Raw genomic sequence first — 14024 nt, 5'->3', positions numbered from 1 at the left:
TTGTTTTTGTTGGTATTTATAAATCACCAAACATTAAGGGACACTACCCAAGAACCAGTGTCATAGCAACCCCTCTTAAATCTTGACAGCATGTCTGTGATGATTTTGGGGAGTGATTCCGAGAGCATCAAGCATACCTCACTCAAATATAAGTACAAAGCACATGCTGGCTCAAATATAAGTGATTTTGGAGTCACCCTCAACTTTCCTCTCCTTCACAACATGTCGTATCTTGAATTTTCTAAAAGCAAAACTGAGACCAAAAGACCATAGGTTCCTTGTGTGTGCCCTCTGCACCACTTGAGACACAGTGAAAGCAGGAGCCAGACACCTCTAATAAACATTTTACTAAATTAAATGGTATATGTAGGCGTCTCCATAAATGAGAAAAAGACCCACTATAAAAAGAGTTTCTTAGATGATCTTAGATAGCTTCTTATTTATAATTATCTTAACTCAACTACTCTCCAGTAATATAAGTAATACAAAGCTGAACTTACTTCTTTGGGAGAAAATGCTATGCCACACTCCATAGATGTTGATTCCTCTAACTCCAAGAAATATATGTTAGGAAATTCAGGGTCTGTGAACTGCCCTGTAAGACAGGAAAAGGGACATATTTTTGTTTTAAGCCAGAAGCCTATCTATGAAGCATTATAAAATGTGGAAATGAAACTGAGAAACCTCATCAAAATGTTCATAACAATCAAAAAGCACATGCTGAAATATCTGCGCAGGACTTCATAAGGTTGCTTGGTTAAGGGACTGCACTTAAGGCCAAACTTCTAAAGAGCAAAACTGATAAACAAAAATGGAGCAAACACACATTCAATCAGCAAAATAGAAACAGTAAATCAATTCTTTTTTTTTTGTCTTTTGTCTTTTTAGGACCACACTTTCGGCATGAGGATGTTCCCAGACTAGGGGTCTAATTGGAGCTGTAACTGTCGGCCTACACCAAAGCCACAGCAATGCCAGATCCAAGCCACGTCTGCGACCTACACCACAGCTCACGGCAACGCCGGATCCTTAACCCACCGACCGAGGCCAGGGACTGAACCCACAACCTCCTGGTTCCTAGTCCAGTTCGTTTCTGCTGCACCACGACGGGAACTCCTAAATCAATTCTTAAAACATCCATAAAGTTCAAGAAGGCTATCGCAGTCATAGTCATATGAATATAAAAAGTATAAAGGTAAGCTCAAATAACTGACTGAATCTTGGGTTTGAGAAAGCTCAGACTTCCTCTCCAGTGGAGATGGAGCAGGGAAGACCCAGACCTCCTCTGACGCCTTAAGCAATTCACAAAGAAGATAAACACCATCTCATACAAGGAAACTTTTCAACAAAATGGAATCACTACAGATGCTAAAGCATTGGGTGGAGATGCAGAAACAATTGTCAAACAGTAACACAAACTTCAGGATCAATAATGTAAGCACTTAAATTTCTAAAAGAAGTTCCTAGATTTTCCTTGCAGCCTAGTGCATAAGGATCCAGTGTTGTCACTGCCATGGCTCAGGCCGCTGCTGTGCTATAGATTGGATCCTTGGCCTGGGAACTTCCACATGCCAAGGGCACAGCCAATAAAGAAAAAAAATTTCCTAAAAGAACAAATGTTACCTACATTTGATCTCTGTCTTCATCCAAGCAATTCTAAAAATCCTTTTTTCTCCCTAGAGTTTTCTGATTAACCCAAGGAATGATAAAAATTTCAGTTACCTCTGTCTGGAAATAAACTTAACTCATTCACCCTCCTTCATCCTATTTAGTTTCACTCAACTTGATGTATAAAAACAGTAAACAAATGAACAAAATAATCCATAAGTATTTATCAACACAAACATTGTGGTGCTGTAAAAGTATACATATTCTCCAGCAAAGAATATACATCTAGAATGGATATATATCTAGAATATATAAGATATAACAAAATAGATTTTTTTGTTCTTTTTTAGGGCCATACCTGCAGCATATGGAAGTTCCCAGGCTAGGGGTCAAACCAGAGCTGCAGCTGCCAGTCTACACCACAGACACAGCAACGAGGGATCCAAGCCATGTCTGCAATCTACACCACAGCTCACGGCAACACTGGATCCTTAACCCACTGAGCAAGGCCAGGGATCAAACCCACATCCTCTTGGATACTCTTCAGATTTGTAATTTGCTCAGCCACAAGAGGAACTCCCCAAAATAGACATCTTTAAGCATATCTGAAATATATAGGGGTTCCGTCGTGGCTCAGTGGTTAACGAATCCGACTGGGAACCATGAGGTTGGGGGTTTGATCCCTGACCTCGTTCAGTGAGCTAAGGATCTGGCCTTGCCGTGAGCTGTGGTATAGGTCGCAGGTGTGGCTCGGATCTGGCGTTGCTGTGGCTGTGGTGTAGGCCAGCGGCTACAACTTCGATTTGACCCCTAGCCTGGGAATCTCCATATTCCAGGGGTGCGGCCCTAAAAAGACAAAAAGACAAAAGAAAGAAATTTATAAACATAGTTTGTGAAATGCAATAATCTAAAAAAGCATCAATAAATAGCTCTTGAGCACTTATTAAGTGAAGAGAACTATATCAGGCAACTCCAGCAGAACAGAAAAATTGCAACTGTGGTGCTTGACCTCATGGAGCTCACAATGTAGTAGAGGAGACAAAAGGAACACAGCTCTTTTTGATACAAGGTAGAATTTGGTTAGTGCCATAATAAAATTAACATATTGTCCTAAATGAGCAAAGATTAAAAAAAAACTGTCAACCCACTGGACAGTAGGAATGGGGCTAATGACTCAAAGGATGCAAGAGGTTGAAGCTATCTTTTTTTTTTTTTTTTTTTGCATTTAAGGCCACACCTACAGTATGTAGAAGTTCCCAGGCTAGGGGTCAAATTGGAGCTGTAGCCGCTGGCCTACACCACAGCCCCAGAAACGCCAGATCCGAGCCGCATCTGCACAGCTCACAGCAACGCTGGATCTTTAACCCACTGAACGAGGAGAAGAATCGAACCCACAACCTCCTGGCTCCGAGTCGGATTCGTTAACCACTGAGCCATGAAGGGAACTCCTGAGGCTAATTTGTAAAAGAGGCTGGGATCTCAGACAGCAGGGACAGAAGAGGAGGAACTATCCCAGGAGGAGGGAAGCGCAATGCCATGGGAGGAAACAGGTACACAATCTGGCTGCAGCAGAGCCAGCCGGTGGAATATCCAATGGGAGAAGTGACCAGAAAGACAAGGTAGAGGCCTACCTAAATAGGTCTCAGTATTTCCTTTCCCTTAAGTCGTTCTTGCCCTGAAAAGATCACGTGAAAAAAGTCTAATTTGTCACAGAGGACATTTATGTGTTAACATACTCAATAATAAAATATATTCTCAGGACATTTTAAGTACAAACTTTACTGCATATTGTTAATAATCATTAAGATCAACTTAGTACATCCTAGACTGTGCCGGCAGCCTGCTGCTGCTGAGAACCAGTGCGATCATTAACAGGAAATCAGCAAAGCTTTTCAAGCATTGAACTTTGCTTGAAGGAAGGAGATCCCTCTCTGATACAGGTATGAGGAGAAAGGCTTATAGGTGGGGAAAGCATTTTAAAAGATGATGCAGTGGCCCAGAAGGGAAGCTTTGAGCTAGGGCTAAGGCAGAACTGTGGGAAAAAATGCACCTTGCCAAGCAGCTCTTCAGAATAACCAGGAAGAGTCTATAATCCATCAACAAAGTACATGAAAGTATATGAGGCGGTCAGGGTAAAGTGTTGAGGCAACTCAAGTTTCAACATCCCAAATTTTTAAAAACGAACATAAACTTCACATGGATTTCCACCTTCCTACTGTTATAATTCCTGGGCTATTCCACAGTATCCTCAAACACAGCGTGCTCACCTAGACCTGTTCCTCCTCTCATATTATATCAACCAGGAATTGTCCCTCCAATCACCTACCTCTTAGAGTCAAAAACTGGAATGATTCAAGACTTTCTCCTCTTCCCTAATATCCATGTCCACTTGGTAACCAAGCTGGAGCATTTCTTAAATGTACAGCATCTTTGTACTCTCCTCCTTCCCACTCCTGGCATCACTGTGTGAGCCCAGGCTCTCAGCACTTCTCACCTGCATGGCCACTGTACCTAACTGATCTCCCTGTCTCTGGTCCTGCCTTCCCACACCCACCTCTTCCTCCAGCCCATTCTCAACTTTGCTCACAAAGGAAAATTAGTGAAGAGCAGGTGTAATCACATAAGTACCTGGATATCAATCCTTAATCGTGCTGCCTAAGCTCTAGGATAAATATCCAGAAAAAACCCTTAGTGACCTGGGTCTCATTTGCACCTCCAGTCCAACCTCTCTGTGCTCTGGATATTCCAAACTACTTGCCATAGTGGCACATGTCTAGGCCTTTACTTGCATTCGTTCACATCCCCTCCTGTGTATCTCTCCTCATTCTTCCAAATCTAGATTAGGAATCAACCTGCCAATAAATCTTTCCTTATGCTGATTCTCAACTAGTTTCCTCTGATATATCCTTCTTTAGCACCATGTACTGAATTATCATATGGCATCTGCCATGTTATATGGGAATATCCTTTATCTCTCTCCTAATGTTAGAGTCACCACCATTTGTCACTTCCAGTAACCATCTTTCTCTACTCTCCTCTGCCCTGACCTCTACAGACTGATTCATCTAGGCCCCCTGCTCTTCTGTCTCTGATTTGGTTCAACCACAGGGAGATGCCAACAAGGTATCAGAGAGTAGAAAGTATTTATGCTCTCATATCTCCCCTGCCTTGGCTGCATTTCTGGCAAGGATTGCATTTTTATTTTACAGTTATAGCTTCTACTGGATGGCCTCTCTTTCATAGTTTCATCACTCACAGGGCTCCAATAATATCTTGCCTCCTCTTGCTCCTTTAGCCCTAGAGGTTGCAGGCAGCTTTCATCCCCTGTCAGTTTCTTTTAACCTGGCTCCCAAATCTACACATAATTCCTTCATTAAATTATCTTCAGTTAAATGCTTTAAGTCACTGGTTTACTACTGAGACCTTGACTGATAAACTTCCTGTTCACTTCTGAAGAACATGTAAGATGTCTTATTTATCTTTATAGACTCAAAGTCTAGAATCTGGCCTATAACTGGTATTCAACAAACACGTACTGAAGAAGAAATGACTAAACCAATGGCTGGCTGCCTAGTATTTTTCTCTAAGAGTTTAGACAGTAAATATTGTACGCTTTGCAATTCATACGGTTTCTATGACAACTATTCAACTGCCAGTATATCAAGGAAGCAGCCATCAACAATGTACAAATGAGTATGTCTGTGTTTTAATAAAACTCTGTTTATAAAACTAGGTGTCAGGCCAGATTTTGTCCACAGACCTTGGTTTGCCAGCCCCTGCAGTAAAGAAATGAAATGCACTTATAAAAGTGCATTTTTTTAACTTAATGTAAATATACCTAAGTAAATACATAAGTAAACAGAGAGCTCTCCAAAATATTTTCCTGAAATTCTTAAGTAATCAAAATTAGAAATTAATATTTTCATTTATAGTACATACTTATACGTAACATACTTAACACACTATATTAAATCAATTAATAAGCACAGTTATATGTTATGCATTACCAAAGTGTTCTGTTAATACAGATGTATTTCTAGAACTACAACCATGATGGGTTGTAGAATATTAAAAAAAAACCAACATGAATTGAATCATTTTTAAATAATTAAGTATAATGGCCCTTGACTTAGTGTTTGTTTAATATTATACCTTAGAGCAACTCAAAACTGTTTTACTTTTATAATAATATCATCGTAGTATAAAACTTATACCTGATTTGTCCTTAAAATCCATTGAAAAACCTTCAAGGCCTTCCATATTAAACTCTACTCTGGCACGTGTTATACCTTTGTTTTTTACCAAAAATGGAATAATCTGGGTAGTACCAACATAGGTGCCACTGAAGTTAAATACATCCTAAAATGTAAAAAGAAATCATAATTAGAAAGTAGATTAACAGTTTATGACAATAATGTAACATAAACTAAAAATTATACTGTAAAACAGAGTATCTTAAAAGTCCTTATCACAAGGAAAAATGCTTTTGTAAGTATGTTTGGTGATGGATGTTAACTACACTTTCTGTGGTGAACATTTCGCAACATACACAAATATCAAATCATTATATCGTAAACATGCAACTAACATAATGTTATATGTCACTTATAGACCAATAAAAGGCTACACTGTTATGTTTATCAAGGACATAATTCATGAGAGCATTCTCTACAAATTAGTTACATTTTCCATCTTTCTCCTACCTCCTATATGTAATCAGCCACCAAAGCCAATTAATTCTGCCTCCTTTACCTCTTATCTTTATTGTAATTGTATAAAGTTAATAACTCATCACTTTTCATTTCAGTTTTAGATTTTGACTTCCTCCAGAAGGGCAGATAACCTGAAAATAATGTGACAATTGCTAAAATGGGGATGTTCCCAGAGTGGAAGATGTCTGTAACATCTTATAAATGTCACAATACAGAGAGGCATATTGGCCTGCTTTGAAGGATTTGGCAAAGTTTCATTGGGTAGATAAGACCAGAACTAACTCTGAAAGCCTGACCAGGGAAAAAAAAAAGTGTGTATGCACTCTATCAATTGTGGAGCAAAATTTTACCGGGTGACAGAACAATAATTCAAAAAAATTGACTATAGTTCAGAAAATGCAAATTAAGACCACAGTGAGGAATCATTTTATACTCAATAGGCTGGAAAACCTTAAGTCTTACAGTACAACTTGTGGAGAAACAGAATGTGGATCAATCAAAATTTGACAAAAATAGATGGAAATTATCTTGTGAAGTCAAATAAAATAATAAGAGTACACACTCTTTATCTCACCAGCTCCACTCCTAAAGGAACTCTTGCATAAGTACCTCGGAAGATAAGAATATGAATGCTATAGCTATAATGTTTGTAATAATAAAAAAACAGACACACTAACTGGATGGACAAAGGAATAAGTCTACAAATTACCATATATCTACATAATGGACTATTAAGCAGCAGCGACAATGAATAAAATACAGTGACACATAACTGAGATGAAGTTTAAATATATAACATTCAATTAAAAGTAAACCACCATAGATAACATGTCTTTGTTATAAAGCACAAAAATGAATAAACTAAATATTGAACAGCTCAAGAATTCACCCAATTAGAAAAAGCAATGGGACAATAACAACAAAATTCAGGGAAGTGGTTATCTCTTAAAAGGGGTAGAATCATGATGAAGCTTGCAGAAGATTTCACTGCATTGGTATTGTTCTAATACTTAAGTTCAGGGATAAATTCTTAAATCTTCATTTAATCTACTCAATATTCTGCTTTAGCAGTTACACTTATATTACATATATTAATTTCCATAGGTCAAATTACCAAATAATAATACATTTTTAATATAAATGGGCTGAATACGGAAACTAAAAACACCACACTCTTTCTAAAACTATAATTGATTTACAATTTTGTGTCAATTTCTGCTGCACAGTAAAGTGACCCAGTCGTACATATACACACATTCCCTCTCTTATATTATCTTCCATCATGGTCTATCCCGAGACTGGATATAGTGCCCTGTGATATGCAGTAGAACTTTGCTGTTTATCCATTCTAAATGTAATAGTTTGCATCTACTAACCCCAAGCTCTCAGTCCATCCCACTCTCTCCCTGGCAACCACAAGTCTGCTCTCTGTGAGTCTATTTCTGTTTTGTAGATAGGTGCATATATGCCATATTTTCGATTCCACATATAAATCAAATCATGTGGTATTTGTTTTTCTCTTTCTGACTGATTTCACTTAGTTTGAGAATCTCTAGTTGTATCCATGTTGCTGCCAAAGGCACTATTTTGCTCTTTCTTATGGCTGAGTAGTATTCCATGGTGTCTATGTACCACATTTTCTTAATCTATGCATCTGCTGATGGACACTGAGGTTGCTTCCATGTCTTGGCTATTGTGAACAGTGCTACTATGAACATAGAATGTGTGTGTTTTTTGAATTGTAATTTTGTCCAGATATATGCCCAGGAGTGGGAGTGTTGGATCATATGGTAGTTCCATGTTCAGTTTTTTGAAGAACATCCATTCTGTTCTTCATAGTGGTTCTACCAATTTACATTCCCACCAACAGTGTAAGAGGGTTCCTTTTTCTCCATACCCTCTCCATCATTTGTCTTTTGCACTTATTAATATGGCCATTTTGACTGGTGTGGGGTGGTACCTCATTGCAGTTTTAAAAATCACCACACTTTTAGGAGTTCCCATCGTGGCGCAGTGGTTAACGAATCCGACTAGGAACCATGAGGTTGCAGGTTCGGTCCCTGCCCTTGCTCAGTGGGTTAAGGATCTGGCGTTGCCGTGAGCTGTGGTGTAGGTTGCAGACTCGGCTCGGATCCCACGTTGCTGTGGCTCTGGCGTAGGCCAGCGGCTACAGCTCCAATTCGACCCCTAGCCTGGGAACCTCCATATGCCGTGGGAAGCGACCCTTGAAAAGGCAAAAGGACAAAAAATAAATAAATAAATAAATAAATAAAAAAGCAAAAAAAAACAAAAAAAATTTTATAAAAAAAATCACCACACTTTTAAATTGATTATACAAATAGGTAACATACTCACTGGACTGATTTCTACATCAGCAATCTCGATAGATCCACCAATCCTAAGTTCTATGTCGTTTTCATGGCGAATAGCAACCTATTTAGGAGAAATATAAAACTCTACAGAAACCACACTAAAATATACTCATACACTACTGAAGTATTACCTGGCATTCACATAACATTTAATAATTTAAATAATCATAACATATTACAATGCCACAAGATTTATTCTGGCAGTTGTCATTCCCATTTCTTTTTTCTTTTTTTTTTTTTTTGGTCTTTTGTCTTTTTAGGGCCACACCCACAGCATGTGGATGTTCCCAGGCTAGGGGTCTAATCCGAGCTACAGCTGCGGGCCTACGCCACAGCCACAGCAATGCCAGATCCAAACCACGTCTTATGATGCAGAATTGACATTCCTAAGACGAGTGAATGTTAAACTCTTAAAAAACCTCCACCACAAATGCAACCAGCTGATAGCTTTGTGAATTTGACCAAAGAGTTCCACCCATTTGATTTGACATTATTGCCTCAAACTCTATGTGAGCCTTTTGTATTTAGCTAAGTCCAACAGATTACTCAAAATTAAAACAAGAAACTAAGTGCAAACATACTTCTTCCCATAGAAAGATACTAACATCTAAAACAACCATAACTCTAATAAGAGCAGCTAAAAATCACTGAGTACATGAGCCAAGTGTACTGCTAAATGCGTGATCTACTTTTGAACCCTCAGTGTTATGTTAATAACCTAATTTCCAAGTGAGGAAAACTGAGGCTTAAGGTACCCAAAATTGAAAGCAGCAGCGGGTAAATTTAAACCAAAGACTGCTTAAATACTTCACTTCTTCCAAGAAGATTAAGATAGTAAAGTAAGAATCTAGTTTTATAACTCCTACAAAATAAGAACTGCAGATTACCTGCACATGTAACTGTCTAATTAAAATCTCAGAGGCACAAAAACATCATTCTCTGAAGCCCTACCTGTAATAGAATAGGAAACCAGAACCTTCAAGATTTAAATCTGATGTGTATTATATCTAAGAAAGATATGAGTGTATTTCACTCTTTTGACAGAATCAGTGACATTGTTTATAGGCAAAGAAACCATAAAATACCATTTTTTTCAGAACTATTAAGAAAAGTGATGTGCCACCTAGACAGTCTTGTTAACCTAGTAGCTTAATTCATAATACTATATGATTTTTACATTTTATTTACAGAATATACAGTACATAAAATACCTGAATAAAATTGTAGTTATAATTCAATGATTCAGAAGTAATTACAAGTCAATACGTGTTGTATTGATGAACCCTAGATGTAAGTCTCAATCCCCCGCCATGGCTGCCTCTTACCTCCAGTCACAGGGCTTTGAAGATTCCTGGCTTCCATATCCCATTCACTACCCTCGCCCATCACTCCTTCGACCTTTTCATCTTTAGAGACTTAAACTGTACCCTAGACAATATCACCCGTCACAAATCCACAGCCTCAGAAACCATATATTCACCCATCCCTTTCCTTCCCACAACTTTCTCTCATCCCTGCTTTCTCACTCATTTTCAGAGACAAGAGATCCAGAATGTCCTATGTCACAGGGACACCAAAGTCTGTGATGTGTGATGTTTTCCCAATCAGCCCTAATTCACATGTCTTCATTTCCTCCTTTATTCAACTTCTCACGAAGTCTGTCATTCAACTTTTCACCAATATATTCAATCTGTTATACATACCTTCATCTTCACATGGGTAACAGAAATAACCTCTATCATCTCCAAGATAAATGCTCAGCCTCAGACCAAAAGGTATAAGCAATGGTTTCTTTACCTCACATCTCTACATGGAGACATAAAAGGTGCTTCAAACTCACAATTTCCTTCTAAAATAGGCTACTCATCCTCTAATCTCTTTCTCACCTAAAGCTGCCACCACCTATCTCACTCTTGACTCACCTATTTATATGTGACCCCTTTCAATTATCAAATCCTAAGTATTTATCTCCTAATTTGACTATAATTTTTCTAGACTACGACTGCCTAACAGAGAACACAATCTTCTCCTGCCTGAACATCTTCACCAGACGAATAACTCTGTACTGGTCCCAGTTTAACACTGCTCTATAACCAAGTGATGTCTGAAAAATGCCAATGTAACTGTGAAATTCACCATGCTTAAAACTTCTCCTAGATCTTAAGATGAAATGTGGACTTCCTAAAGCTGTTGATAAGGTACTATATGACCTAAAACTTACACAAGTCTCTATATACACCCTTTACCACTATCATTCATTCATTCTATAGTCAAGTCATGCTGACCCAAGTTTCTCGTATTTGTCTTGCAGCTCTCTCTCTTCTTTGCCTGAACACATTTGATTTTGTCTTCTTTAAATATTTTTTCCTCCTCTCCTCCTTCACCCCACTAATGTCCTTTTCCTCTGGCTAATTCTTAACTTGAGATGTCTTTTACTATATTTTTTGGCCACGTCCATGGCATGTGGAAGTTCCCAGGCCAGGGACTGAACCCGTACCGCAGCAATGACCCAAGCCACTGTAGTGACAACACTGGATCCTTAACCTACTGAGCCACAAGGGAAACCCCTCAGGTGTCTTTTAGATGTATCTTCCCCTAGGAAATTGACCCCAACCATTTTAGCCTGAGTTGCAAACCTCTCCAGTATACTCCCTTAGCCTACTGCATTTCTCCGTCATAGTATTTATGACACTGTATTTCGAGTTGCTTACATTCCCCATCAGACTATATGCTCTTAGAGACCAAAGACCCTTGTTCAATTTTATATTCCTAGCATCTTCAGCAGAGCCTAACACATAATGTGTGCCTGGTAAGTAAGTATGTGTTGAATGGATGAATAAATGAATCTCATTACATTATACTGTTAAAAAGATAAGCTTTGTAAAACAGCATAATCCTCTAAAATACAGTGGAAGGAAGTTCCCATCGTGGCTCAGTAGAAACAAATCGAACTAGCATCCATGAGGATGCAGGTTCATCTCTGGCCTTGCTCAGTGGGTTAAGGATCTGGCGTTGCCATGAGCTGTGGTGTAAGTCGAAGACACGCCTTGAATTCTGTGTTGTTGTGGCTGTGGTATAAGCTGGCGGCTACAACTCCAATTCAACCCCTAGCCTGGGAACCTCCATATGCCGTGGGTGAGGCCCTTAAAAAAAAAATAAAATACAGTGGAAACTAATCTCTTGGTAAAACTTATATTTTACTGGCCATATTTTTAATTATTTCCTGAACAGTATGTAAAAAATTTCTGCTCAAATATCAGACCATACCCCACAATATACAATTAATAAACATCTTTCAATATATATTTCTTTACAAAAGATGTTTAGGTTGTTTATTTGAAGGGGCCAGGCAAAACTATGTTTATTACATTAAGCTACATGTTATTTAAGAATTAATGATTATGGAAAATTGAAGAATAAAATGAGGATGCAGCTTAAGCCATTCATTTTGATCTGATGACTATGCACATATTATTTTTTTAATAAGAGTAAATGCACATAATTGATTATCAAATCAAAGATTAAGGATATTACATTCCATGAGTTCATAATAAATAAAATTTATTACAGACCGGTCTTGCATGTTTTATTTATTCTATTTAATGAACACTTAGAAAAGTCCCTAAAATCAAGGTAATATCTTTTCATTTACATAATTCCAAGAACATAAAATAGTAGACCATTTTAGTAGAAATATAGGTATTAACCTCATATACACTTTGCCTATAATTCCTATATTCATTAAAGCTATTTAGAATTAGCATTCCAAAATCGATTATTTTTTCCTAAGGTATCTAATTAATGCCATGGAAAAAACAATCCTTTGCTCTGTGACTATTGAGGGCTTGTCACAAGTTAGAGGTGCTAAATGTCATTCCAAGTTCATGTGAAAAATCCCTCATATGAATGAAATGTATCAATTTCAACTTAGTAGAAATTTGCATTAGCAACTTTCACCAAAAGTATTTTCTATAAATCCTCTTGCCACATTCTGCTAAGCACCTTTTCTCGTGTTTTGTCTTTTTTGTCTTTTTGCCTTTTCTAGAGCCGTGCCCACGGCATATGGGGGTTCCCAGGCTAGGGGTCTAATCGGAGATGTAGCCACCGGCCTATGCCAGAGCCCAGAGCCACAGCCACGTGGGATCCAAGCCGCATCTGCAACCTACACCACAGCTCACGGTAATGCCGGATCCCTAACCCACTGAGCAAGTCCAGGGATCGAACCCACAACCTCATGGTTCATAGTCGAATTCGTTAACCACTGAGCCACGACGGGAACTCCCTGCCAAGCACTTTTGAAAACAGATGGCATAGGTAAAGTTGCTTGTTTTTTTAGATATCTAAAAACTGCACTTCTCTAGGCTAACTGATTTTCAATTTAGAACAGAAATATATATATATATATATATATATTTTTTTTTTTTTTTACTTTTTTACCTGCGGCATATGGAAGTTCCCAGGCCAGGGGTCCAACTGGAGCTACAGCTGCCGGCCTATGCCAGAGCCACAGCAATGCCAAATCTGAGCTGCGTGTGTGACCTACACCACAGCGCACAGCAACACCGGATCCTTAACCTACTGAGCGAGGCCAGGGATGGATCCTGCATCCTCATGGATCCTAGGTGGGCTCATTAACCACTGAGCCATGATGGGAAGTTTTAAAACTACTCTTTAGTATCGTAACACAAAAACCTATTCCCATTAGAAGAAATCATTAAAACAAGCTTTCTAAAAATAAACACACATATAGCATTTTACCTATTACAAGTATCTTAACGAAACAAATCCACAGATACATATATAAGGTGTGAACACACACATGGCTAAACATACCTTTGCACTTGTATCAAATTTTTCTACCACAGTGGAAGTACAGGAGATATTGAGAACAGTTAGTCCCCCCAATGGAATTACTCCATGCGATGGAACAATATTAATTGCAGACGAAAGACTCTGGTCACAAACCTATCAAGAAAAAATTTGCACAAATGTTACATTATCTCTTAAAGTTACTGTTCCAAAGCTTTCGTGGGAAAGCTTTCCAGACCACTAGCTAGAGAGACGACCTGCAGGCACAGAGCATGAGATGATGTTTTAAAAGATTTTCAAACACCAGACAAATAGTTTGAACTTCAACAAGGATTTGCACCCCTAACCAAGCAAATAGAAATTTTTAGTAGTGGTATCTTTCAATTTAAATGTGTGTTCAAGACATTGCAAAACTTACAAGGAAGGCATGAGATATATCTGTTGGAGAGATGCCAAAATTCTAGACATTATTTTTTATTTAATTTTTATTTTATATTGAGTATAGTTGATTTACAATGTTATG

General features: G+C 38.2%; 1 protein-coding gene across 1 annotated transcript in view; it reads right to left on the bottom strand.

Moving 5' to 3' along the window:
• Positions 1-14024, bottom strand: part of CFAP47 (cilia and flagella associated protein 47) — a 452401-nt gene that overhangs the window by 391865 nt on the left and 46512 nt on the right. Inside the window, 4 exon segments of the mRNA XM_021080094.1 lie at positions 501-595; positions 5823-5967; positions 8676-8753; positions 13526-13657. Of these exon segments, the coding sequence (XP_020935753.1) occupies positions 501-595; positions 5823-5967; positions 8676-8753; positions 13526-13657 (450 nt within the window).

Source organism: Sus scrofa, chromosome X (genome assembly GCF_000003025.6).
Source record: "Sus scrofa isolate TJ Tabasco breed Duroc chromosome X, Sscrofa11.1, whole genome shotgun sequence".
Lineage (NCBI taxonomy): Eukaryota > Metazoa > Chordata > Mammalia > Artiodactyla > Suidae > Sus > Sus scrofa.
Note: the sequence above shows the minus strand (reverse complement) of the source record. Positions and strands in the feature narration are given on the sequence as shown.